This window comes from Megalopta genalis, chromosome 4, assembly GCF_051020955.1.
Source record: "Megalopta genalis isolate 19385.01 chromosome 4, iyMegGena1_principal, whole genome shotgun sequence".
Lineage (NCBI taxonomy): Eukaryota > Metazoa > Arthropoda > Insecta > Hymenoptera > Halictidae > Megalopta > Megalopta genalis.
The window spans coordinates 4,123,120-4,148,807 of record NC_135016.1 but is presented as its reverse complement, the minus strand read 5'-3'; the positions used below and the strand labels follow the sequence as shown (position 1 = coordinate 4,148,807).

Sequence of the window (25,688 nt, the reverse complement as noted above, 5' to 3'; positions counted from 1 at the left end):
GGATTAAGAAAAATTGTTTGATTTATTTATTTATTCATATACTGGTTAAACTCTTTGGAATGATGAAATACGGATAAAAGATTTTATACAGAGCCGTCGCACAGGGGGATGAAGCGACGAAATTCTGTAAAAATCAAAGCACTGAGATAAAGCGAAAAAGCAGTATGTAGGAAAAATAGAGAGAATTTATGAACATATTTTAACCTTGAAAATTTATCTTCACGTTAAAATGTCGAATAATTCAGGTGATCCTATGCAATAAAACGTCCTACATCGATTCTAAAAACCAGCGGATGAATAAAAATCTATTAAGTCTTTCAATAGTTCTAACAAATTCGAAATAATGTAATACTGTTGTTAAATTCTTCTGATATATTCACTGCTTCGTTTATATTATCTGCATTTCACTGATCCAGTTTTGCACCCCTAACCTGAGTGAAATCGCGACTCGGAAACGTCGCGAAATTTTCTCCTGTAACGCGCGTTATCCGCGACGGTAACTAGAAGAATCGTCGTGGAGAACCGAAGGAAAAGCGGGGAATACAATTTGTCCATTCGAGGCTTAGTCGCCGAGGAAATTGAGTTTCAAAGTTCGGCCGGCATTAGCGTCTGCGAGAAAGGGAAACGGACGACCATGCACAGAGCTGTCAAACTCGATTTCCGCGGAAGCAAAGCTCCGCGAATTTTCTTTGTTTCTTTGTTTTGCTATCGTCCGCGATAATCGAATGGTTTCGTCGCCTGGAGCACTGTGCGGCGTTTATATGCGCGATCGGGACAAAAACCATAACCTCTAAGCTAATCATTTTTCGACCGAAGAAAATAAAAAGATGCGTCGATTTTCGTATCGATTTGTGTAGGAAATGGTTAGGTCAGTTTACGTTATATTATTATTATTATTCCAAGGTTATGCGAAGGTTACGTCAAGGTTGCGCCAATAATATCGCAGATAAATCGTACGCATAGTTTTTAATAGATACGAAGCAGTGACTTTTTTTCGAGTTTTGTCCATTGACGGGCACACTGTTCGCACTGCCGGGTCGTTCCATTCACCTAAGTTTCCCTTTTCCCCGGATCGGATCGGAAAATCCCGTGTAACATGAATGAAGGACTATTCCGAGAGACGTTCATGTTTAAATACTACGTCGAAATAAAGGCTAAAGCCTTTCCAGTGCGGGCGCTAACCGCGTTATGAATGATCCGCGGCGGTCAAGTACTGTGCGCCCGTGGAAAATCGATGGGCGCCCTCGAAGATTATAAATATTTATTCGCGCGACGGTTCGCGGGCTTTTCAACTTTAATAGCGCCCTCCCGCGGATATTTATAACGGCCCCGTCGTCGATGCGATTCATTTGTCCTCGGGAAATTCCCGCGCTTCGGCGGTTTCCGCGCAAACGCGGTCTCCCCGGTTCGGACTTTTTCGTGTACACGGCCGGACAAATCGGTGCCACGCCTGTGTGCTATCTTTAATTATTCAGAAATAGCTTAGGCTTTTTTTATTTCCGGAAAATGATGCGCAAATGTCACGATGCGAACGAACGGAATTTGACCCGGTGTCGGATCGTTCCCTTTTACTCTGGCCGGTCAATCTCCGAACAGCTGTAACTCCGTTAAAAGCTATCATAAAATCGTGATCTTTTCTAAAATTAAAGCTCGAAGTCTCTACTTTATGACATCGTGTTCTAATTTATAATCTCAATGCATCCCCGCGACTAAATCTGAGGGTCGGCGACAGCGAGAAAGTGCAAAGTTTAACGCCCTCCATGGGCTTGCAAAAATTTTTTCAGAACAAACCGTTCACGGCATCATAAAGCTCAGACCTTCCCCTTTAATTCGAGGGCTGAATCAAGTCGCTAGGATTTTTTCTCGCAGAGTTACAGAACTTATGCTTCTGTTGGTAAAACAGCGAAATTACTTACCGAACAACCAATATAAATTGTTACGAAAACGGATATATACGCGTTGTTAATATTAATTTATAAACATGTTAGTTTCCTTTTCACGCTAATTATAAGTATACATTTTAGGAGTCCCAGGGTGCGATCCGATTTCAGGTCAAATGTTTTTTCTTTCGCGTCGCGACATTTGCGTATTATTCTCCGGAAATAAAAAGAGCCCGAGCTATTTCTGCGTAATTAAAGACAGCACGCGCGCGCTATCATTTTGTCCGGGACTGTAGCTATTTTGGCTTGGTGCTCGGTCGATCAATTTCCCTAACTGCTTGTCCGCGGGACACAATTCCCGGGTACTTGTTGACGACACCAACTTCCACAGCTTTCTCGGCTCGCTGTTCCCCATCTCCGCGAGCAGACGGTTTCACCTTGCTCTTGAAAGTACAGCTCGCGGAAGTTATCGTCGACTTTGAAAAAGGGGATTCTGTTTGCCGCCCTTGGAGGGTGCAGTGCACGAGTGCATCGGCAAACTCGCCCCGAGAGCGTCAATCCTCTGCCCGACTTTTTGTCCGCGATTTTATCGAAAAGGTCGCTAAACACTTCGCCGAGGAAATCGGTTTTCTCTCTTTGACAGTCGAGATTTCGGCGAAGCCGTGAAATCGTATCGATAATTATTGGAACATCGATACGCGTCGCCACGATGCATTTATTAAAAAGCAAATCAATGTTCTCGGAACCGATTAAAGGGATGGTGTGTCACAATGTGTCGATGATACATCGCGAACCCTGGCACCAAAGTACGAAGGGTTAATACGGTGTACGCTTCGTTCGACGACCGTTTCCAATAAAAATAGTATGCACAGTGGGAATGAGAGAACGTAGTATTATCGCAGCTGATAAGGCGACTTGTAAAGCACATCATGAATGTGCAAGTAGTTAATGGAGGGCAACGGGGTTAATATTTTTCCCTCATTCAGAGCGGTGGGTCGTTACAACCGCGACGCTTCGTGAAATGAAGCCGGGCGATAAATTTTTGTTTCGAAATTAATAATGCCTGTTCTCGTTCCTTTTTCACCTCCCCCCGACACTTCGTGAATTTCGCTGGAGGGAGTTTTACGAGTGCGGTGAGGCGTGCAATTATGTATGAGGGAAAATATACAGTGACCCCTGAAAATAAGGAACATGTTAATCCGCATCGCTCCTCTCGCTTCTGAGTTATGTCCAAGGTGTTCCGCGACTGTTCGCGTTCCCGCGTTCACAATTGCTCCGCCGAAAATATTCGATGCTGACACATCAATCGTAATCGATGTAGACTTTCCACATTTACAATCGAAAAATAATTATTTGAAATCATTCATTTCGGGCCGTAATTCTCAATGCTGTTATTTAACAGAATAATATCGATCCGTTCGAAATAATAGCCATTTCAAATAATTAATTGCTTCGTACTTTTATTTCGAGTACGACAAAATTAACAATCCTCGAAATAATATACAACACAAATATTTTATTTTCCGAAATTTTCTCAGCGATTTACTCCGAGCGAAACTGTTATTTTTTAAAGTTCATCTTCAAGAGATTTTTGTCCGTGTCGAATAATCCGATGACATTAATTAATGACAGATGAAAGTAATCGCGAAATAAAAAATGACGCGTTAATAAATAATATTTGAAATATGCTCGGGTCCGTTTACGACGGAGACGAATAGACGGGGGCGTTACACGAATTTAGCAATGTTCTCTCGAACATTTCGCCAGCGTCTAAAAATCCGAGAATGTACAAGGCGAGCCAGAATTGCAGCACGGAAATATCCTCAAAGTGAAATCATCCAGAAATCACTTCCACATCGCCCGAGCTTTGATTTCCCGTGAACCGACGATCGCGTTTCACCGCGTCTCTAGCCGTGGTCGAAATTCCCGGTTGTTTTCAAGGGGACCATAAGGTCGTTTCGCGTCTCTCAGCTCTGGAGTCAAATGTGTCACGGTTGGTGTGACAGCGAGCAACGTGTTCGCGGCTTTTTCCGCCGGGCGAGCTTCGTTCGCAAAGGAAAAAAAAGGAGGATTTGCGGAGCGGGAAAAGCGGCCGGCCAGGAAATCGAGTTCCGACTACGGCCCCGGCGATAAACTCAGGAAGTTGTTACCTTTTCGGGTAATAGTCTTTTCGGGCAACGGGGCAGCGTCGGAGATAGTCGCGATGTTGTGTGTGCATTTCCGCAGGATATTAATGCCGGGCAAACTGAAACGCGTGGCGCGAGCACGGAACTTAAAGCAAACAAGTTTTGCGGCGGCTGGAAAACGCTTCGCTCTTCGTCGTGTTTTCCTCGAAAATGCTAAAATACCGCAAAAACCGGCAGCTCGGCGACGCTGTTGCAACTTCCGCCTAACGCCCGCGCATAAATTGTCTGCCGTTGAACAATCTCGAGCTACCAATTTGGTCCTCGATTTTAAAGCTGCTACCATTTTCACCGGCAAATTTTCAAGGCTCCCCTCGCCAAAATCCTTCGTATTTTCAATGGTTCCGCTGCTTCGCGCTGTGGAAGATTCTTTTAACCAACGATTTCACCCAGCTGCGAATCGTATGCTTTAAAAAGTATTTTACCACTTTGAAGTAAAAATGTAAAATTGTTTAGTTTACGATTGTTACGATTATAAAGATACACCAAGGAAAAATATTAGAATATAATATATATATAATATATTTAATTATATACATAATATTTATTATAATAAAAATCGCTAGAACTCTAAATAAATTAATGTTTGTTACATTTACGAAGCAATATAAAATAGCCGGTTTTAGAGCTCGGTAAACCAGAAGTGTTAATCACTTCTCTGATAAGACAAGACAATTTTTGTTTCTCGTATGTCTTCGTATACTTTCATTCATAGATTTTGTTCACAAAGAAATCAAAGTCTCGATCTAGAAGAAACGTGCGAAATTACTCCTGAAGTTATCATGAGTCTGACTCGTTACCATGCAAGGGTTGGAAAGAAGAAGATTACTGATTACTGATTAATGTAGACGCCACTTCGTATTCAAAAAATGGCCATAAATGCCTGACGATATGTTTGGTCTGATTTTGATTTCCAAGATCCGCGGTTCAGCCGACGATTATAGGAGTCGCGTATTGCGTTGATTTCGGTCACCGTGGACGTCAGCTCGCGTTCTAAACGTTGCCATAAATGCATAAAGATCCGCGGGGTTCTAATAATAATTATTGCAAGGCGTGGCTCGGGTGTGCGGCAGCAGAAAATAAAGCAAGGACGGAAGAATAAAAGGAGTTACTAGGTTGCGGAGCTACGGAATTCCCGAGTCGGTCGATTTAAATGCGAATTATGTTCGAGGGCCGGGGCGATCCTTGCTGCCGGTTCGAAAACCAGCCGGTCCACGGTGGAATTCGTGGCTCGTTGGCGGCGGTTGTGCATAGATATTCCGGCGCGGACAGGGAGCGGGATTCTTTTCGAAAATGCATCCGCCACGAGAGGTCCCTTTCTCGAAAATTCCGGTCCGCCGGCCGGCTGTTTGCGTTGGTACGTGCACACGTCGACCTGGTGAAACTGGGTCGCCGTCTCTCGAAGGTGGAATAAACAAATAATGGAAGGAATATAAAGCCCGAACGCTGCATCCCGACCGAAAGCAGAAGAAACGCACTTTGCCGGCGATTTCGGGTGCACGCGTGGGAGTTCACTTGTTTTCCATGTCGAAAAATAAGCTTTCCTGCTTTCTGCCTCGACGGAGTCCCAGTTCGACTGTCGTTCATATTTTCCCGCTCTCGTTTCTTCTCAACCCTTCTTTTGCTGTTTTCCCTCGGATTAGGGCTTCCACGGTACAAGACAACACGATATATACTGAAATATTGTCTCCTTGAAAAGATATCGATAACCTCGTCTTGCTCTAATTTTTTAAAAATTCAAGTTATTTGAATCCATTGAGATAAGTCACAGTTTTGTATTTAACAATATTCCATTTAACAATATTGTATTTGACAGTACCTTACATAACAGTATTTTAATCGTATCGAAAAAAAATGCTTCCAACATTGTTTGGTCCACTTGTTTGAAAGAGTCTCGATCTCAATGCGATCTCGCATTGAAATTACTTTCGTTTTCTCGTCTCTATATCGCCTTGGTATTTCGAGACAAGCCAAAACGACATCGACGCTATTCTCGACCCTTATGGAAGCCCTACGTCGGATAAAATCGCGGAAAACACATCGCCGCCGAAAGAGCCGAAAGTGATCGAAAGCTTCGTGAAAATGATCCCCCCAGGTTTGCCGAACGTGCCCCTCGATTCGGCCGACTCCTCGTCAGCTGTTATGTCAACTGACACGCGACACGTGGAAATTGATCGGCATTCCGCGCACACACGAAGCCCACGTGTGCGCGCACAATTCCGCGCCGGCCTCGCGGCCCTCTCTCCGCGCAGCGCACGGTATGTATTCGCGTGCGAAAGTATATCTTGTTTAGCAGAATCGTGAACAGTGTTGCGCAACCCGGCTAATTAGAGCTTCCGGATGACTGGCCCGAAATCGTGCCCGTTTAAGGCGGCCGTCCGCGTCATCGAAATTTAACGTGAACGCTGGTGAACGCTCGTCCGAGCCGATCAGAGCGCGCGCCGATGCGCGGATTTGTCAACGGCCGGATTTGCTACCCCTTCAGCTCCCGCCAGCCTTGGCAGTCATTGACTGTCATCCGTGCAACACGGGATAGTGACATAATCATTCTTCGAAGTGTCTCCTCCCTGGATTCCTGACACTCCCTTGTGCTGGAAAATCAATTCTCTTCCATGTGAAACTATTTTGTACTCTCCGGGGTATCGAAAGTGCTCTGGCAATCCTATGCAGCGTAACGTACAGTGAAAAATTGTTGTGACCAGTTCACAGGATAATAAGTTACACAGGGAGTGGGAGGTAGGTGACGTATGACGTATGGGGGTTAGGCGAGTCCTGCACAGCGGCGTGGCGCGTCTACAGGGTGGCACCTATTGCATCGTATTGTACTGTTCTCACGCGAGAAGAAGGCACCTCTGTGTTTATATTGTCTCTGTACAATCGATGCAGGAATTTATTTTGCACGCAAGTCCGCTCTCTACTTACGAGTAGACTGCAGATTCTATGAACTTCTGACGAAATAAGCGAAACTAAGAACAGTGAAGATATTGGAAGAACTAAAGAAAATTGTTACATTACCTTCAATACGTTGAAACCATTAAAAGAAGAAATAGGTTTTCTATTCAACTTCTGCCTTTTGCAATCGATGCGGGAATTTCGTATTTTCCCTAAAGATCCGCAGTCTATCGACGAATATAACGTAAGAAAAGCAAAACAAGTAACTATTAGTGAGAACGGCAGTATCCAAGAGCCGCGAATGGTTAACGAACGGCGCACGTTGTTTCGCACTCGTTAGGGTATCGAAAGTGTTCCGGCACTTCGCTCCTTCGCCGAGACCAACGTACGCTAATTTCACGTTCCCCGGTGTATCAGAATCGTTCATTACCTTCCGTTCGGTAGGAACGCGCGCCGATAGTTATTTCCGGAGCGATTTTAATTGAACGCTGCCAGCTTTCCGCGGCGGCAGCAACGGTTCCCGGTTTGTTTGTCGGCGGAGCACGCTCCGCAGGAAAAACGAAGGAGAAGACAAAAACGGGATCGCCGCTCGCAATCTCGTGTGTTATTCGAAACTCGTAGCGAGACCGCGGGAAGTGCCTCGTAAAATGGTTACAAGCGATCGTAGCCGCCTTTTTCCAAAATTCATGCCTCGAATTTCTCGATTCATGGGGAGCCGAGAACTGGGTCAGCGCGTCTCAAAGGGAGGTCGTTCGGGTTCCAAGGTGAATCGCGCGGAGTTAAAGCGAGCGAGATATATAGTTTCGTGCCTAGATGCGGGGTGAAGGAACGGGGGGGCCGGAGCGTAACAGACCGGAAGGGCGTGGGTGATGGTTGAATGATCGAGAAACCATGACGAAATTCCCACACAGATTGTGTTCCTTTGTCGGCCACGTGCCGCTTCTGCTCGATAGAACCGCCTTTGTCGGCCAGACATTGCAACCTAATCAATCATTGGTTTCGTTAATCAGCGTTCGGGCCAACCGGACCACGAGCGCACCATCCCTATTTGCTGTAATATATTGTTGCTATTATTGTTGTTGTTGTTTATTTAGCATTTACGGGTCGATAGCATTTATTACAGAAATAAAGAAAATATGCTGTGTTCGAGGGTTGATTAATAACATAAGAGTAGGATAAGATGAAAGAGGATGCTACGAAGATGATCGAAAAGTGCATTTTTCGTAGAAATTTGAGTTATAGAATTGAGTTGTGAATTAAAAAGATTAAGTTTAAACAGAATTTTTCACTGCAACAGCTTTTCAATAAAAGTTCAAATTACGATACATTTTTCAGTAGAAATTCGATTATAATTGACTTTTAACAGAGATTTAAATTACAATAAATTTTTAGCAGACTCGGCGAACTGTTCTACGGATTTGTTCAAGTAACCGAGGATCTATCGCCGTTATATTTCCTTCATATCGCCACGTTAACTTCGCGAGTACTCTCGCGAAACTAATCCAATAAAAATGAATCAAGTGTTCCTCGCAGCAAAGCAATTTTGAGGGGACAGAAAAATCCGGAGATTTCTGTAAAATCATGACCGACATCGCTTCGTGGAAGAATTCATAGGGCCGGCGGGTTAACCGCCTGCTTCAATTAAAACTTCCTTGGTGGTCCCGCCGAAAATGGCGGCGCGTTTCCCCGCGAAGATGGCCGGCCTTTACTTTTCAAAGAACTCTCCGCGGTGAATGAGTCTGCGGGGTTTGCGGGGAGCACGGTGGCTAAGCAATATTTAATTAAGAAACGATACCGCCGGAATATTGAAAGTTCCCGAGGTGTCCGCAGCGAGGTCGCGGTGCTTTACGAGGGTTGAACTGTGCGCGCCGGAATTAGGTCTCCGCTTTCAAAGTGGAGGGCAAGAGGGTAACTGTCTCCAAGGTGAATACCAAAGTTTGAAGTGCGGGTAAGATAGACAGAGGGATGGCTCGGGTAAGAGAGACAGGCCGCGCGACAAGGGTTGTCTAATTGTAGCGAAACTTTCGACATTTTATATTATTTTTAAGCAACTAAGTTTCGATCGTTATCCAATTATTTAAACAACGACGATTCAAACAAAACAGCGCTGAAAGATCTTGCGATCTTTATACCGTCGCATACGTAAGACAGCGTTTAAAAAATTCTTACACTGAAAATCCGCGATAAATCGATAAATTGTTTATAAATATCGACTTCTGGTACATAAATATATACGATTATATTTATAATAATGCCATACCGAGATTGCTTTCAATATACAGTAAAGTTTCCTTAATCGACGCTCAGATTGTGCACAAGAATGGACAATTTGGGAAGAAGAGATACGATTATTCGTCCGACAAATCGTCCATTTTTGTGTACAATCTGTGCGTCGATTAGGAAGAATTTGCTGTACAATCTGGGCGCCGATTAGGGAGAATTTACTGTAAATAAAAAAATCCATTTTGCCTCGGGTCTTTATCATAGAACAGAGAGCTATTGAATTTTCTCTGAAAAACGGCCATTTCGGTGCACCGTGCGGCGTGGATAATGACGAAATTGCGAGCAGACAAGTCTCTTCTGTCGAGTGTCCGGTCGTTATGGAGTTTCGAGCGAGAAGGGAAATTTCGTCGAGCAGGAAGGGCGAGCCCTCGGCGTTGTTTCATTCATCCTGCAATCTCCGGCCGCGCGATTAAACTCGCGCAATTAATTCTCATTAGATTCACGGCCGCGTCGATGAACGAGAGCGTTCCCCGTGGCTCGAGAATATTTCGGCATATCGATTCCCGCGGATGCAACTGCGCTCCGGAAATTAGGTTTGTTCCGCTCAAAGGGAGACCGACTGTCTCCGCTGTGAAGTCGACGGCAGCACAGCCCGAGGTCGAGGGAGGCCCGGGATTCCAAGTAGATGGCACCCCTTTGTGAATTATCGGGCCCAAGCTAGCAGAGTGGCGCGAACCGGAAGTTCCGCCGCGATTTCCAAAGTCGTTAGTCCTCTGTAATTTTATTTTTTCACGTCTCGACGGAAACTGTTCAACGTTTCCCGATGATATCTGCAGAAACATTCTCGAACTGCGTTCTTCTGTTGAAGAGATATTTTAGAAGCTGTATGACAGTTCTACGGCGGAGTTGGGCACAATTTTGTTCGCACGAAGGAGTAAGAGAAACAAAATTAAGGAATGAAATTTTATTCGATATTGTCGAATACAAATTTATCTGGATTACAATTTATCCGTGTAAGATTCTATTCGAATAAAAATTCATTCGAATAAAAATTCATCCGAATAAGAACTTATTCGAATAAGAATTTATGTGTGCAAGAATGAATTCGGAAAACAATCGATTTGAATATAAAAAACGATAGAATAGAATATATGTAGCGCTTTTCCCATCGTTTATCGATTAATTTCTTCCATGTTAATTTTTACATTCCACTTGTTTCTAAGGGATTGCATTAATTACTCGAACCTGCAAGAATATCTATTTCCGTCGTCCCGCCGGAACGTAAAACTGAAAATCATTTTCTACGATGAATTCTCGTTTCGCGTTTCGAAGTGATCCATAATAGCACTCGCGATTGGTAGACCCGACGAGATTCGCCGGATGGTTTCACGACGAGGACTCGATCGAATTAATTCGATAACGACGGGGAGACAGCTGGGAACGAGCTATTGTTCGCACTAATGTAGACAGTGCGGGAAAATGAATAATCGACTTCACGCTCCGGCGACTCCTCCTTTTTATTCAGCGAACGAGGAGTTGATTCGACTCCTTGGGTTAACAGGTTAGGGGACGCCCGTCGATCGATGAACCTACAAATGTGGGACACCGAGGCGTGTTGACAACGATCACAAATAAACTTGTCTTGCTGAACGAACGCGATTACCAAAAACAGATTGCGCGGATCTGCATTGATTGAATTAATCTGCGTTGGGACGTTCTTACTCTGCTGTTGCTCCGCCGTTGCTCTGCTGGGAATGCAGCCTCGGTTGCGGCGATCGATGTAGGATTCATTAAACGCTGATTAAGAAATATCGAGTTCCTTGTCGCTTCGCAAGATTTTTCGTCATTGTGGTTATATCGACAGGATTTTATTCATTTCTGTGGCAGAGATGCTAATTAAAATTTGAAATGAAAATGTTCGAAGAACTTAAGAACATCCATGAACAGTACAGTCTCCCTAATTGACGCTCAGATTGTCCACTAAATTAGATAATTTAGGAAGAGGAGATACGATTATTCCGCTCGTTTTTATAATTGTGGACAACTTATAACTATAAAAATAAACCGCAAGGCTCGAATAATCGTATCTCCTCTTCCCAAATTGTCCATTTTTGTGGACAATCTGAGCGTCAATTAGAGAGACATTACTGTATTATTTTCAACTCACTTCAATTATTAAAGAATAATAGAAATTTCTGTCTCACTCCTTATTTGCTGCAATTGTCGAAGATTCGCAGTCGATTATTCGAGCCTCGTGGCTCATTTTTGTTTACAAGCTGTAGGGAGAATTAGGGAGAATTTACTGTAGTCGCCAATTGAAAAATCGTTTTTACATTGCAATAGTTCCGACAGAAACGATTCGACCAGGTTATCGAGGGTTCATCGCTGATTTACGATCGGAACTGCTGTTGCTACCGAACTGTTCATCGGAAAATCGTAGCCACGGCTCGTGGAGTGTCGGAGATCAACATCATTCCCGACACGCGATGTATCCACACGTTCGTTATCCCGCGCGTTAAGCATGATCGAAAAGAAGACTTTGAAACGGCCGAAGGCAAAAGCCGATGTTCGGGTTTCCGTCACCGTCTCGGAGTGTCTCATCGGTCGCGCATCAAGCGCAATAGAAAGTAATCGAGATAGTCGAGCAATCGAGCCGCGATATTAAATATTGATCCCCGAGGAGTCGAGTGGCCCCGGAGGGAAGCCGAAAATTCCTGTACCGTCGTTTCGAAAATACCCATCGCCCGTGGATCGGGCTAGATAGAAAGAAAACTGGCAGCGTTTCTTCCGACCGATTGTTCGCCGACTAATTCCGAGTCCTTGGTTCGCCCGGCCGCGATGGAACCCGCACACGCGGGCGGCACCAACTCCGGCTCGGTTTTACTGGCTGTATCTATGATAATGGCTGCCAAGAGAGTCGAATGCACGATAATGGCTGCCAACTAGAATCAAGCTCGCGAAGCCAGCGGCGGCTATGACAGTCATGAAAAATAGAATCGCAGCCACTTGGACGGGCCCGGGGTGTACTTAATCGCGCGATCATTTCCGCATTCAAGGCACGACCCTCAAACGTGACCGATCATTTTTCAATTAGCCCGCGTACGAGACCATGCTCGCGCCATCCGTTGCCCTAAAGACCCTCCACGGGTCGGTAAAAGGGTCTCGAAACCTGCCGCTATGCTCCCGGAGAACACGGGTTTCGGAAGTCTAACTTTGCTATTTTATATTTACTTACAACGGGTATAACGTCATGGTTGCGACGACTTTAATAAAAATCTAATAAAAACTCAATACAAATTTAGTAAAGACTTAATTACAAATTTAGCGAAAAATTAATAGAACTGTAATCAAAATTTAGTAGAAATTTAGTAAAAATTTAATATGACAAGCTCAGATTGCAGCGTTTTTCTCGATCGCCATAGAAGATACTCGAATGAAACAAAGAGGAAATGGTAGTTATAGCTATAATTGGCGAACAACAGTTAATGTATTTAAAATATCGAAATAGAAGAAGATCGGCACAGAGGACCAACCATGATTTCGCAAGGGGTTGATACTTGTACACCCTCGCGTGCTCTGGATCTTGGACCGCGGATCCGCGGAGGTTATTTGGAGCGGTTTCAACTGGTCCGAGCCCATTCGTTTCTTCTTTCTGCCGGCAATCCATCATGACCGAGCGAAATCCGCCGTGACAACTCGCCATTAATGTATTCCGTGGTCCGGGAATTTTTTTGCTGCCTCCGCGCGGCTCCCTTTAATCGTTCCATTATCAGATCGCGAGTAAGTCAGCGGAGGATTTGGATGGTTCATCAAACTCGGTTGGAACGACTTGATCGGATCGGTCGGTCGGAGCCGATCGCTCGTAAACCCCGTCCGTTTGTCGGTCGGGGTATAATCAAGCCGGAGGCTGGCTGACGAGGCCGGGCATTTAACGGGTGCCCGGCTCCTGTGAAGGAGCAATCGTGCTGTCTCTGCGAAATCAAACATTAACGAGCCGGCTTCTTGGCCGCGTGCAATCGCCAAAGCAAATATCTTCGGCAGCCACCTCGAGGAATCGGTTCACCGGGCTTTCGACGCCGCGTCGCGTCGGGGGTCGCATCGGCTCTCTCTCTCTCCCTCTCTCTCTCGTGTTTACAGCTCGTCAAAGAGGGCCGGGGCCGGGGAAATCATTCGGTGGAACGGGTCCGCGGAAAGAAAACGCGGGCCGTTTGGTAGGAAGTCAGTCGCAGAGAGGAATAGGGCGACTAAAAAAATAATCCCATCGATTTGCCTTCCGAGAGAAGCCACGCCGCGACGCGTTCCGGTGACACGGGGCTCGTAAGAGAGAGAGAAGGCCGCGCGCCGCGAAATGGGATGGAGGTAGGATCATCCTTTAAGACGACAGCTTTAATATCGGCGGGTGTCTTGGTGTTCGTGTGTACAGGAGGAGCAGGTGGCAGCAATCGCGCTGGAGCTTTAAGAACCGAGGGCCGGAGGCTGGAGAACGCATTTCCCGTCGGTTACTAGGATCAGCCGAGGAACGAGGATTCCTGTGACCCTGCTGCTCTCTCTCTCTTTCTCTTCCTTTCGCTCTCTCCCTCTCTCTCCCTCCCTCTTTCTCTCTCTCTCTCTCTCTCTCCGTCTGTGACGGTCGCAGGACAATCCTGAGAGCAACCGGACTGGCCGCACGGCGAGGATGAGGCAAGTGGTAGTGTTGGAGCCGGCTGGCAGCGTTCTGGTGATCAGGCAGACTTCCCTTGGCGGCGGCGTCACCACCGGCAACACCAATTCCAATGCCGGGTCCAATAACGGCCACGAGACCCATGGGCTCGCCAATCACGCAGCCGTGTCCACGATTGCCTCCAATGATCACAATCAGAACCGTATCGTCGTCGTCCGCTCGTCCTCCTCGACCTGCATGACCACCACGGTGAGTCGATTAATTCGTTGCAAGCATGCCCGCGGACGCCCACCCGAATCAAATTCGATTTTCCTATTGGGCGACTTTCGTTACGCTCTACCCGGCATATACACCGTTCGCCAACCCCCCTCCTACCACCCACCTTGGACATCACGCTCTGTTTCTTTCCCTCTGCACGCCGCCCTCTGCCAATTTAACCCTATCATTAGCCCCTTGACACACAAACGCGTCTCGGACACAGCCTCTCGAAACTCGCCATTTTGCTGGGCGAGCTCGCACGTTCGCAGGTCGAGCCCTCCTTTTAGCTTCTCTATCGAGCAGAAGAGCTCGTTTAGCCTTTCGAAGTTCAAAGTTTTGTTCCGTGGAACGGAAAGAGCACGGAACTCTTGCGATTACTCTTGCGATGCTTCTTGGGAAAATTAATATTAAATCTATCGAGGTTTAAAAGCGGTTAACGAAAATAATCTCGTGGGAATTACGAGATAGAATTTATTCGAATTTTTCGTAATTTCTTTTTTTATCTTGGCGTGTGCCTGAACAAAGAAGTATATTCAACCGCTTTTTAATGGACGCAGCTTTATGATTTCGATAATTATGAAGTGAAACAAATGTGAAACCGGTTAGTTCACCGCGGTTGTAGGTTTAGCGTTGAGTATTCTTTGTTTTCGCAATTCTTTGTAATAAATGTGAAACGCAGCGTGAATTTATTGTGCGGAAAGCCTGTGATTTATTTCACGCAATTTTATTGCAATGGTTCTCCGAGCAGTAATACGTGGAGCGCGTAATGAAATGATCAGAAGGTGCAAAAGAGTGATTATAATTCGCACTGATTAAGCATTCTTTGTTTCCTCAGCTTTTTTCTGCCAAATGCAATGCACATTTATCGCGCAGAAATCTCGATATTTAATTTATGGTTCTTTGAATGAAAACCCGTGGAATTCGAATAAAGTCTGCGGAAGAACGAATTTGGAGTGTAAATACCGCGCATAAAATAATACCTCTGATAAAATAATGTTCAGCCCTCGGCTGGCATAGTTCTGCAGGCAACTTCTTATTCCTTGCACCCTCGATGCATGGACGCGTTATAGAGTCGTCTTTAGCGCAGGAAAGCGTTCGAATAGCGGCATGGATTTTTCTTGAACGCACTGGCCGGCGAACGAGAGTGCAATTAGATTCTAATGAACGACTTCCGATTACTACGGACCGTTTCGCGCGTCGGGGAAAGAGCGTGTTCCAGGCTGGAAAGAAGATTGATCCTTTCGCGGTCCCTTAAAGAACAGGAAATTGCGAATGCGTGATCGAAATTGGTCGAATTCGCAATATTGTCCGAGTTCCAACAACTCGACCGCTTTGATCACGTTTTTTTTTATCGTTCGCGTTGTTCTGTGTCCGACCGATTGACTTCGAGCCGGGTGTATAGATTCGACACACAGGTCGCTATAACCCGCGGCGCAGTGAAATAAAATCAATTTTCTGTTCCAATTTTACAGCCCAGAAGAGCTTAAAAAGGGGCGATGAAATCGATAGCGGCACTTTACAATGCCGCCGTTCTCTTAATATTTGATTTTTCTGCCATCGCGGTATTACCTGCAGCGACAGGTGTGTAAAGTTTCGGCTCGATACTTCAACCAGATCCGCTTTCGTTTCATCCGCTGCAAAACGCTCGCACACTCCGCGACAAGAACGTAGCACACTTAATTAAGCATACGGAAGATAGCTTTAAAATTAACGTAATTTTTATTCTTTTAAATGCAATAGAGAAGTCGCGAAATATTAAGCATTAAATATCATTCGTTGATTAATCGCTGTTCATAAATTTGCTATCGTTTTGTCCCACTATATTTACACAAAAATTCAATGTTATCATTTATAGTATTTTATTATTTATTATATCATTATTATTATTAATTTTATATATTAAAATCGTTTGGACTTGAGAGATTCGAATCTATTTCATTTCGGCATGTTTATGTCAGTATCTCGCACGTTTGTATAGAAACAAAATTTTGGCTATACAGTAAAGTCTTTCTAATCGACGCTCAGATTGTCTACAAAAATGGACAATTTGGGAAGAGGAGATACGATTAATTTGAGCGTTGCGCCTCGTTTTTACAATTACCGATTCTCGACAACTATAAAATCGAGACGCGAGACTCGAACAATCGTGTCTCCTCTCCCCAAATTGCCCATCTTTGTGCGCAATCCGATCGTCGATTAGGGAGACATTACTGTACTGCCAAATAATTACGTCCATTTTTAAGTGTGCAATCTTTTCGTCCCGGAGCGTGGACAGAGTCGAAACATCGACGAAACTGTCCGCGAAAATTCCAAATCCAGCTCCAACTTCGTCGCGCGACGTCGTCCGACGGTTGTCCGCGACTTCCGAGTTGGTTTCCGGGAGTTGAGATCGGTTGACGCGTGTTTCGGCAGGCGGACAATCACGTGTCGGCGAACGGGAACGGCAACGTGAACGTGAACGCCACCCTGAACGGGAACACCGTCGGCAAGGTGTCGTCGAAGGTCGGGGTTGGCGGTGGCGGCGGCGGCGGCCCGAAGTCGAGCGAGAGGAACGATCATCTGAGGAACGATCACAAGAGCCAGGAGGGGATCGGGACCGGCGAATCGAACGCTGGATGTCGTCCAAGGACGAGCAAGGAAGCCGCTCACGAGAACGTCTCCTTAGACAGGAAGCTCGATGGCGCGGATCCCATCTCCGGTAAGTACTTCCGCCGTTACTCTGCTTTTACCTTTGACGGTCCGGCCGATCCCGCCGTGAATTATTTATCCCGGCGTCATCGGCCCGCTGCCGCCGAGCAGCCGATCATTTTCTTTGCTGTTTATGCATCCGGATACTAGCGCCGGTCCACGGAGACGTTCACGAAGTCACGATCTTCTCGTGGTACCGGCGCGGACCGATTCCGATCGTCTCCGGTCCGACGGCCGCGTCGATCGGACGGGTCGCTGGGACTTCGGCTATCCGAACCGGGAACAGATGCGATCAATAGGCGACGCTGTTTAGGGTAACGTAGGAGAAAATTAGCCGACCGATCGGATAGATCGAGACCGGGATTCGGATCGTTCGCTTGTCGTTGCTTCGTGAAAGTAACAGTAAGACATTTATACTGGTATTTAACGAGTGTTATCATTGGGATACACGCCGCAAGCGATGCATATCGAACGAATAACTCATAAATGTCACTTTAAGATCCGAATGATAGTTAACGTAAAAATTGCCGTCGTTTCGGCGGGTCCCGTAAAGCAAACGTTCGTATATTTTGTTCTTTAATATGTTAGATCAGTTGCAACATTTCGATGAATTCGGATAGCCGAGGTTCCAGCGGAGTTGTCCCGGTATAATTAGGGAAACCGTGCACGCGAGCCCGCGAACCGTTTTCGAATCCACGTCGAATCGCATTTGATTTTCGCGTAATATTGGAAACCCGGTCGCTCGCGGGAACATAATTCCGTGCTGGGGAATAACTGCTCGCGATTCGAGGAGGAACTCTAATAAAAGTTCCCGGCAATTGGATCTCTCGTGACGACGACGGCGCACCTCATTTTATGAACCGGGCAGATTAATTAAGACGATAAAACAAAGCAGAAGTTGCGCCGCGTCCGATGGCACGGCGGAGAGAATGCCGTGTGATTTTAAAGTTTGAGCGCGGATAGGAGCCGCGGCTGCTACGGCAGTCACGACCACGGGGTGGAGGACGCCATTTCGGGGCGAGCTTCTTCGACGGGCTGTCTTTTTCTTTGTGTGCCGGCGGTGTTGGTTCGATCCCCTCGCGGATTCCCAGCGAACGACGGCCGCCGTACGGATTCCGAATTCCGTGGACGACGCGACGGGACGCGACGGTGCACACCGGCTCGCCGCGCTCTTTAATTTCGTCCCCTTTAAGTTACGCATTTAAATTTCAAATCAGCCCCCTTCATCGATCGAATTTCGTTCGGAATCAAAACTATTTAAGCCCGCATGAATTATACATAGTTTGCGTTAACTTCTACGACGGGGGAAACAATTACTCGTGCCTCGTATTAATGAATTTCGAGCGTCGCGGCGGGTGGCGAGTGTGCCGTATCGGCCGGCGGAGTTATGGCTGCGAGTTCCTGCCGGGAAAAACCTCGCGACTTTCCCCGCATTCGCTGGAAATGGTCTGGATCGTGTTCGCCGGTTTTCTTCTAGCAGCCCTCTGCACTCGGACGGATTACCAAGATCTTCTACTTGCTACTTTTTCCGTAGTCGGTTCGAATTAGTCACTTGAATCCCATCCAACAGGGTGGTCAACGTTGATTTCGACCATTTGCAGTCGGAGCTACTTTAACTCCGCGAACAAAACATTTTTCGTCAGAGCAGTTTTATTTTCTGTGATCGTCGTCATTCGCCCATTTGCACTTGGAACTGCTCTAACTCCAAAATCAACTTCCATAACTCCCATTTTTCCATACCTCCTTGCATCTATTCTTATTTTCACTGTTATTACTTTTTTTGCTATAGCCATTACCATTTTTTTCTTCATAAGATTATTTATTTTAACGTGGTCGCGTTAACTGCGAGGTCATGGTTTACAATTAATTATACATAAAGACTCATTTCGTAAATTATGATTAAAATTTATATTGACGTGAGTAACTATAACGAGTCATATAGATTTATAGATGTAATAAAAAATAATTGGAGGAGAAAAAGAAACAGAAGGCACAATAATTGGTCACCCCACATTAACCAGCTCCACGATTCTACATTGCTTTGGTATTATAGAACTTTGAGGTTGCTGGATTGGCAGTGAAAAGGCGTTGAATTCAGGCTAATGCAAAAATTCTTTTGGGAAACGATGTAGCAGTTGTCGGTGGCGCGCCGGAATCGCCATTCGAGTGCAAAGGATTAACATTGCTCGTTAAAAGCATTTGCCTTGCGAGGATCATCCCTTAAATAAACTCCAGCAAGTTTCCCTTACGAACCTCCTTTACAAAAGTACCGATTTTTCACCCGTTGATGTTCTAGCAGACGAATTACACAAAATTAGAAGACGAAGGAACAAAATTCCTCTTCCGTTGATGTTTTCGCAGACAAACTGCACAAAATTAGCCGACGGAACAGTGTTCCAAATGACGTGGAATGGTTTGTGCTTGAATCAGATGGGTCATCCGAGTGCGCAGGGTTGAAAATAGAGAGCGGAACGAAGGACCCATTCGTTTCCAGCGTATCAAGGTTGAGTCACTCGAAGTCGGAGATCTGGTTAAACTTTCGCGAGGAAAAAAGGATCCATTACCGGGAGACCTACTCGAAACTTTTTTCCCTTCTGTTTAATCCGCGGGAGAAGAGAGCGAAAGAGCAAAGAGAAAGAGAGATGGAGGGAGAGAGAGAGAGAGAGAGAGAGGTTCGTATAATTTTTCTCCTCCTCCCGCCTTTTCTCTGTGGCGCTTTTAATATTTTTTTCCTGCGCCTGAACGTCGACGTCACGTGTTCCTCCATTCTGTCGGCGTCAAACGCCACCCTCTTTATCGCTCGGCGGAGGTGCTCGCCTCTCCTCGTTCCCGGAATCGAATATATGCACGCGGCTATGCATATGCAGGCCTAGTTACGCGGCAAGGCAGAAATACACATCGAGTCAATTCTTTTCGAAACATTTTCCGAGGACGCGCGCACGCCGCGTCGCGACGCGTTGCTTTCCCGCTCGGATCGTAACCGGCGCCGTGTTGCGGGGGTGCGCGGTTAGGGTTGGCCAGAGCTTGATCCAGATGACAGCGCGCGGTTAGACGCGAACTATCGGAAAACACACGACATTATAACCTTTCCCGGCGAGAACAATCGGAAAGTTTTTCGGTGGCGGAGGGTGTGCTACCCCCTCGAGCTATTTCCGTCCTCTGCTAGCGGCGGCCTAGCGTCGAGAGGCTCCGGGCAGGGAGAAAGAGAAGGAGAAAGAGAGAGAGAGAGAGAGAGAGAGAAAGATGGAGAGTGAAAAAAAATGTTTTGCCTCGAATCTGCACGCATGCAGGTCCGCGTATAATGCTTTTACTGAAAGTAGGACAGGCCATTTCGATCTTGAAACCACCCTCCTCTCTTTCTCTCTTTTTCTTTCTCTCTCTCTCCCTCTCTTTCTCCCGTTCTTCGTCGGTCTGACTCGCTCCGGCTCGCGCTACGACGCTCGAATTTTACGATCCGATGCGTTTTCGACGCGTTTCAACGCGATGCACGCGTCGCGCTCGTTTCCGCGCAAAATATCCGCGCCGCGGCGAGACGAACCCTCTCCGACGACGGGCGCAGAACGCACGGAGCACCGCGCGGGGCGGAGCGGAGCGGAGCGAGTCGATACTGACACGAATTCCCACGCGATCGAGCTTTCGTCGCAGTTGCGAACTTCCTGAAGTTTTCGGCCCGTATATCCAGGCCGGGGTTCCCTTGAAAGCTCCGTAGCTGCTCCGAGTCCATTGAACGGTGAATCGCGAAAGAGATTCAAGGTTCCTCCGCGATCGATCCCCGTCCGAACGGTTATCCTGGGACGAACAACCGTATTTCCCGACAGGAGACCATGGTTAAGGAATGGTTCCGATCTAGAACTCTTCAAAAAAATCGGTATTCTTTCCCGGTTCCTTTTTTCTTTCACTTTCTGCGATGCTTCAATAATACGTAGTTAACAGTAAATTTCAAAATTGTTAAAATCTCCGAAGTTACAGACGTTCGACTTTATAATGCCAGGTTCCCAGCCTCGGAAATGTCGTGCAATTAACACGTTCGCGGACGCGAATGACTATAGCATTCATTTTCATTGCGGCGCAAAGTGACACGAATGCTGCAACATTCGAATTTATGGGCCACATTATTATCGTGCATTCGATTCCATATTGCGTTTATTTCTTTTTTTCAGATTATTATGCGCTTTAATGCAACGAGCTTCTCTGGTTCATCGAGCATTCTCTGTGAAAGAGTCTCTTTATAATTTCAGCAATTTCAAAATACAAAATGTGGAAACGTTCGTTTCGAGCAGCTCGGTAGGATTAGCGTTAATAATTAGACAAAATAAAAAAACAACGTAACTTTTCGTACGCTCGAAAGACGCCGGGAACCACGGATTACCGTTTCGAGTACTTCGGTCATGAAAAATTCTAAAAGCGACGCTTCATTTTAGCCACCTAGACCGGAACCACCCCTTAAACAGGTTGTCTTCCTTATCGACTGGTGCCGCGGCCCAGTTCGAGCGTTCCAGGAGCTGCTCGGGGCTCTCCATCGGAGAACAGCCCCGAAAGAAGTGCACCCTGGCGGGTAAGCCCCGATGGGGATGATTCCTAGTTCCGGCGATATCCGCCAGAGCGGCGATTCCGTCAGCTCGGCGCTAGCTCGCTACTTTTCCGCTTTCCGCATGGGCAGGGCAGAGAGCGAGAGATTTTTCCAAGGATCCATCCTAACCCTGTGCTCCTTCCGGCTCGGCGCGGCGCGGCGCGGCGCGGCGCGGCTCGGCTCGGCCCGGCTCGGCGCTATCGATCAGCCGGGCGATCGCGAGTTCGCGTTCGCCGCCCCGAAGGACAAGCCCGGCGAGCAATCGCCGGCGAGATCTTAGATCGTAATTTTCCCGGGCCGGGACAACCGCGCCGACTGATCGCCGGAATTTAGTGGTCGGCACCCAGAAATTACTATCCCGTGCGAGCGCAGGAATGCATCCTCGGGATCGAGGGCGTCGCTGGTTGGCTGCCTCTCCGCACCTATATACGCCTGCACCTAGCTGCGACTATCCTCGCCTCTATCCTTGTCTATCCCCGTCTATCCTGACCTATCCGATTGCCGGCGACTAGAGTAGGTATCGACCCCTCGAGGAGGCACCCTTTTCTTTTCTAGCCGTCGCTGCCGCGCGCGCGTCCCCTCCCCCCGGCCCTCTTCTCGCCCGGCTCGGTTTTTCCAGCGAAATCTTATCCGACGGGAACACCCACCCACCCATCCACCCCCACGTTTCCCTTTCGCTGTTCGTCCGACTTCATTCCCGGCTCGTTCATTTTCTCGAGGGGATCCTAATTCGGGAACGCTGCGTTTAACGACTGTACACTACGGCTTAGCTGTTAAACGCGGGTCTCGTGGTCCCTGGCAGGAAGTACCGAAGCAACTCGACGAATCCGAGCACGAGCTCCTTCAGACCGGGCGATCTTATTGATTGTCTTAGCTTTCCTGCCGTCACGCTTTCTCTTTCTCTCTCTCTCTCTCTCTCTCTCTCTCTCGCTCGCTCGTGCGCTCCTCTCTCACTCTCCCTCTCTCTCTCTCTCTCTCTCTCTCTCTTTCTCTGTCTCCGTCTTGTTCCCTCCGTCCTGCTCTTCTACAGCGTCCCTCTTCGTCTAGCTCGGAACGGAACACTTATACAGACACCGCTTCGGTTCTCTTTCTCTCCCCTTTCGGGCCACGTTCTCGGATAGGTACACGGAGGAACTCTCTTTCTTTCTTCTCTGTCTCCTTTCCCAGCCCCACCCCCGACTACTTTTCTTCCCCACCTCGTCTCGAAGACTCTCATTCTCGGTCCCCTTCCTCCCTCGCTCCTCTTGTTTTCTCCTTCTGGATGGCTCGTCGAGCTATCGTCGTCGGCCGACTAACGACCGGCGACTTACGTGTCCGGCTAACTTTGCCCTCGTGTTCGCCGAAACGAAGACCGATCTACGTGATAAAGGAACAAGAGGAGGCCCGGTTCAGGGATAAAGGAAGGCTATCGAAGGAGGAAGGAAGGAAGGAAGAAGCACGAGAGATCGGCGCGGGGGGGACGGGTGGTCGCGGGGAGAGAAAAGCAACGGGGGTGGCCGGGGGAGAGGGTCGCGGGGGTGGGAGATAGTTGGACAGGAGCCTCTGCCAACGTTCTATTTAAAGCCGTGGGGGTAGCAGCAGCTAGCTGACTGGTAATTTACGAGCTTATACCAAAAAGTTGGACACCTTGGGGATGGCTCCGCACTTTGACACGTGACCCAGTTTTATCGAGTTACGTAATTGATCGCCTCGCGCCTGCCCCGTCGTCTGCATCGCGAAATCCACCGGACCCCGTCCGTTTCCCTTTCTTTTCGGCCCTTTATTTTCTCGCTCGGCACTCTCGCGGTTTTTGTTCGACGGCGGCTTTGATCGCGGCGATTGCTCGGGCCTTGGTAATTCGACGACAAAACGCAGTTTTTCGACTTTGATATCTCGAGATTTTTCCTCCGAATCTGGCAAAGTTTTGAAAGGTGAAGTTTTAAGTTGATACGACGATTTTGTCGCGAGATACAGCGTAAGGAAGACAAATTGATCGAATCGGAAGTAGAGCTAATTGTTTGCATGTGTTCTCGAAATGATTACTTAAAAATGATATCTTCATATGTTCGAGCACTTATATTTCAGTTAATTCGTTACGCTGTAAGCATCTTACGAGTATTCTATGAGTACAAATGGTTCAAGGTTCGCGACACTTAAAGCTTGACAAACGATTTATGTCGAAATGATTAAAAGGTTTCGGTCTTATTCCGTATTAAAGCTTACACAGTCCGTAACAAGAATACGTTTTGAAATGCAACCTTTAGGGGCAGAGTGATTTTAATAAACAGCTGCTGACAGTAATTCGACGCCTGGGTAAACGGTCGATTGGCGAGCGTGCTCGTCACTGACCACTCGTGTGCAATTTCAATACAAACCACAATTTTTCGGACATTGTTGATTATCTAGCAAAAAATGTTCCCATGTGTCGAGACTCATTCAACGACCTCTCTATACCATGCCATAATCTTAACATTAGAACTCCCAAACGAGTCGAAATGACTGGTTTCCAATTTTTCCTCTTACAATACCTGACATAAAAATATTCCTGTGAGAAAGTTTTAAACGAACTTCTTTGTTCGAGCATTTATTATAATAGAAATCCAATCTTATCATTGTCATAAAACAGTATGTATTGGTTGCGTTTAGGGCTCGGTAGTTCCAGTGTGATGATTTGGCAAAAACTGTTCCCATGTGTCGAGACTAATTCAACGACCTCTCTATACCATGCCATAATCTTAACATTAGAACTATCAAACGAGTCGAAATGACTGGTTTCCAATTTTTCCTCTTACAATACCTGACATAAAAATATTCCTGTGAGAAAGTTTTAAACGAACTTCTTTGTTCGAGCATTTATTATAATAGAAATCCAATCTTATCATTGTCATAAAACAGTATATATTGGTCGCGTTTAGGGCTCGGTCATTTCAGTGTTAACCTCAGAGTGATGACATACGTCAAATAGACTCCTAACACCAGTGATGACGTACGTGAAATTGACTGCGTGTCGCTGCAACGGTATTAGTGACTGGGCGGCAAATTGACTCTGTATCAATAACGTTGACTCGAAGGAACAAATTGACTCTGTATCAATATCGATGACTTAAGATTAAATTGACTCCGCATCAATTAATAGTGACAACTTCGCGGCAAATTGACTCTGCATCGTCAATGATACCATTGTTCGCACGGAGTCGATTCGACGCCGTGACACCGTCGCTGCTACAGAGTGAGTTTGTCGTCACGTTGCCACCAGTGACATTAAAACAACAGTGGACACAATCAGTAGGTTGAGCCTCGAAACAACGAGAAAAATAATTTTGGCCAGGGAAAGCGAATTCCCGGAGCAGCGTGCAATCCTTGCCCCTTGTTTCTTCTCATGGTTCGGTCGCGGCTGGTATCTCCCGGCGTTGTTTCCCCGACGGGTTTTTTCGCCGTTTCCGCGGGCAATTGCACAGAGTACCGTGTAACCAGTCGATCATCCGAATCTGGCCAGCAATCAAATCCGATTAACGGTGTGTTCAATTTAGTTAAGTGACTCGGCCGACCTCTCATTCCGCGGAGTTTTCGCAGTCGGCGAAAGCGAAGGGAAGAAACGGGGAAAAAGCGCGGCGCTGGTTAATTCGAATCGTTTCGGCGTTCTTTGAGGGTGCTGGAACAAAGGGACCGGCGGCGCGCGCTAAGGGGGCAGCAGGGGTGGTTCGAGGCGGGGCGAGGCGAGGCGAGGCGACGGGTCTATTTATGTCGCGTTTAACACACGAGGAAGACCTTTGGGTTATTAGCCCTTTCAGCTTCGCGTGCTGACCTAAATAACGTCCGTCTCAAAATCCGCGTGACATACTGATCTCGGAAATACGATTCCTCGGCCGCTAATTCCCGGTTACGGGCGCCCATTGTCCCGAAGATTCGAAATTCCGGTTGTAATCCCGTGAATTATAGAACCATAAATCCCCGTTACGAAACAATTAGGGGCCCCCTCTCGAAGAGGCGAAGCCAAGCCCGGGCCGGATTTATAGTTGTTGATTCGACGCCGGCACCCGCGGAACGGAAGTTTCGTTATCAAAACGTTAATGCGAGTCCCCCGGAACGCCGGCATTCTTCTCCGGCCAAAAGCGATAAATCCGGCCCGCGAACGAATTCAGCTGCGTGTAACCGTTCCATTTCGACGCTCGCTCGCAAATCATCGAGCCGCTGCACTCTCGCGGCTGGACTCGGGCGCGATACCAAAAATTTGTTGGCGGTCCAGACCCCCGGAGAAACAATGGCAATCGTTTCGGAGACGAGACGGCTAAGACAATGGTCCTAGTTGCTTCTAGTCTCCTTCCCGCTGGAAGGAGTCCTCCAGCTGGAGCTGT

At 47.0% G+C, this 25,688-nt stretch overlaps 1 protein-coding gene across 7 annotated transcripts in view; it reads left to right on the top strand.

Moving 5' to 3' along the window:
* Positions 1 to 25,688, top strand: part of Camta (Calmodulin-binding transcription activator) — a 78,739-nt gene that overhangs the window by 7,928 nt on the left and 45,123 nt on the right. For all 7 annotated transcript variants that reach the window (XM_076521107.1, XM_076521102.1, XM_076521100.1 and 4 more), the window contains exons 2-3: positions 13,602 to 14,087; positions 16,509 to 16,794. In XM_076521107.1, coding sequence (XP_076377222.1) covers positions 13,854 to 14,087; positions 16,509 to 16,794 — 520 coding nt within the window. In that variant the 5' untranslated portion in view covers positions 13,602 to 13,853. The remainder of the gene's footprint in view (positions 1 to 13,601; positions 14,088 to 16,508; positions 16,795 to 25,688) is intronic.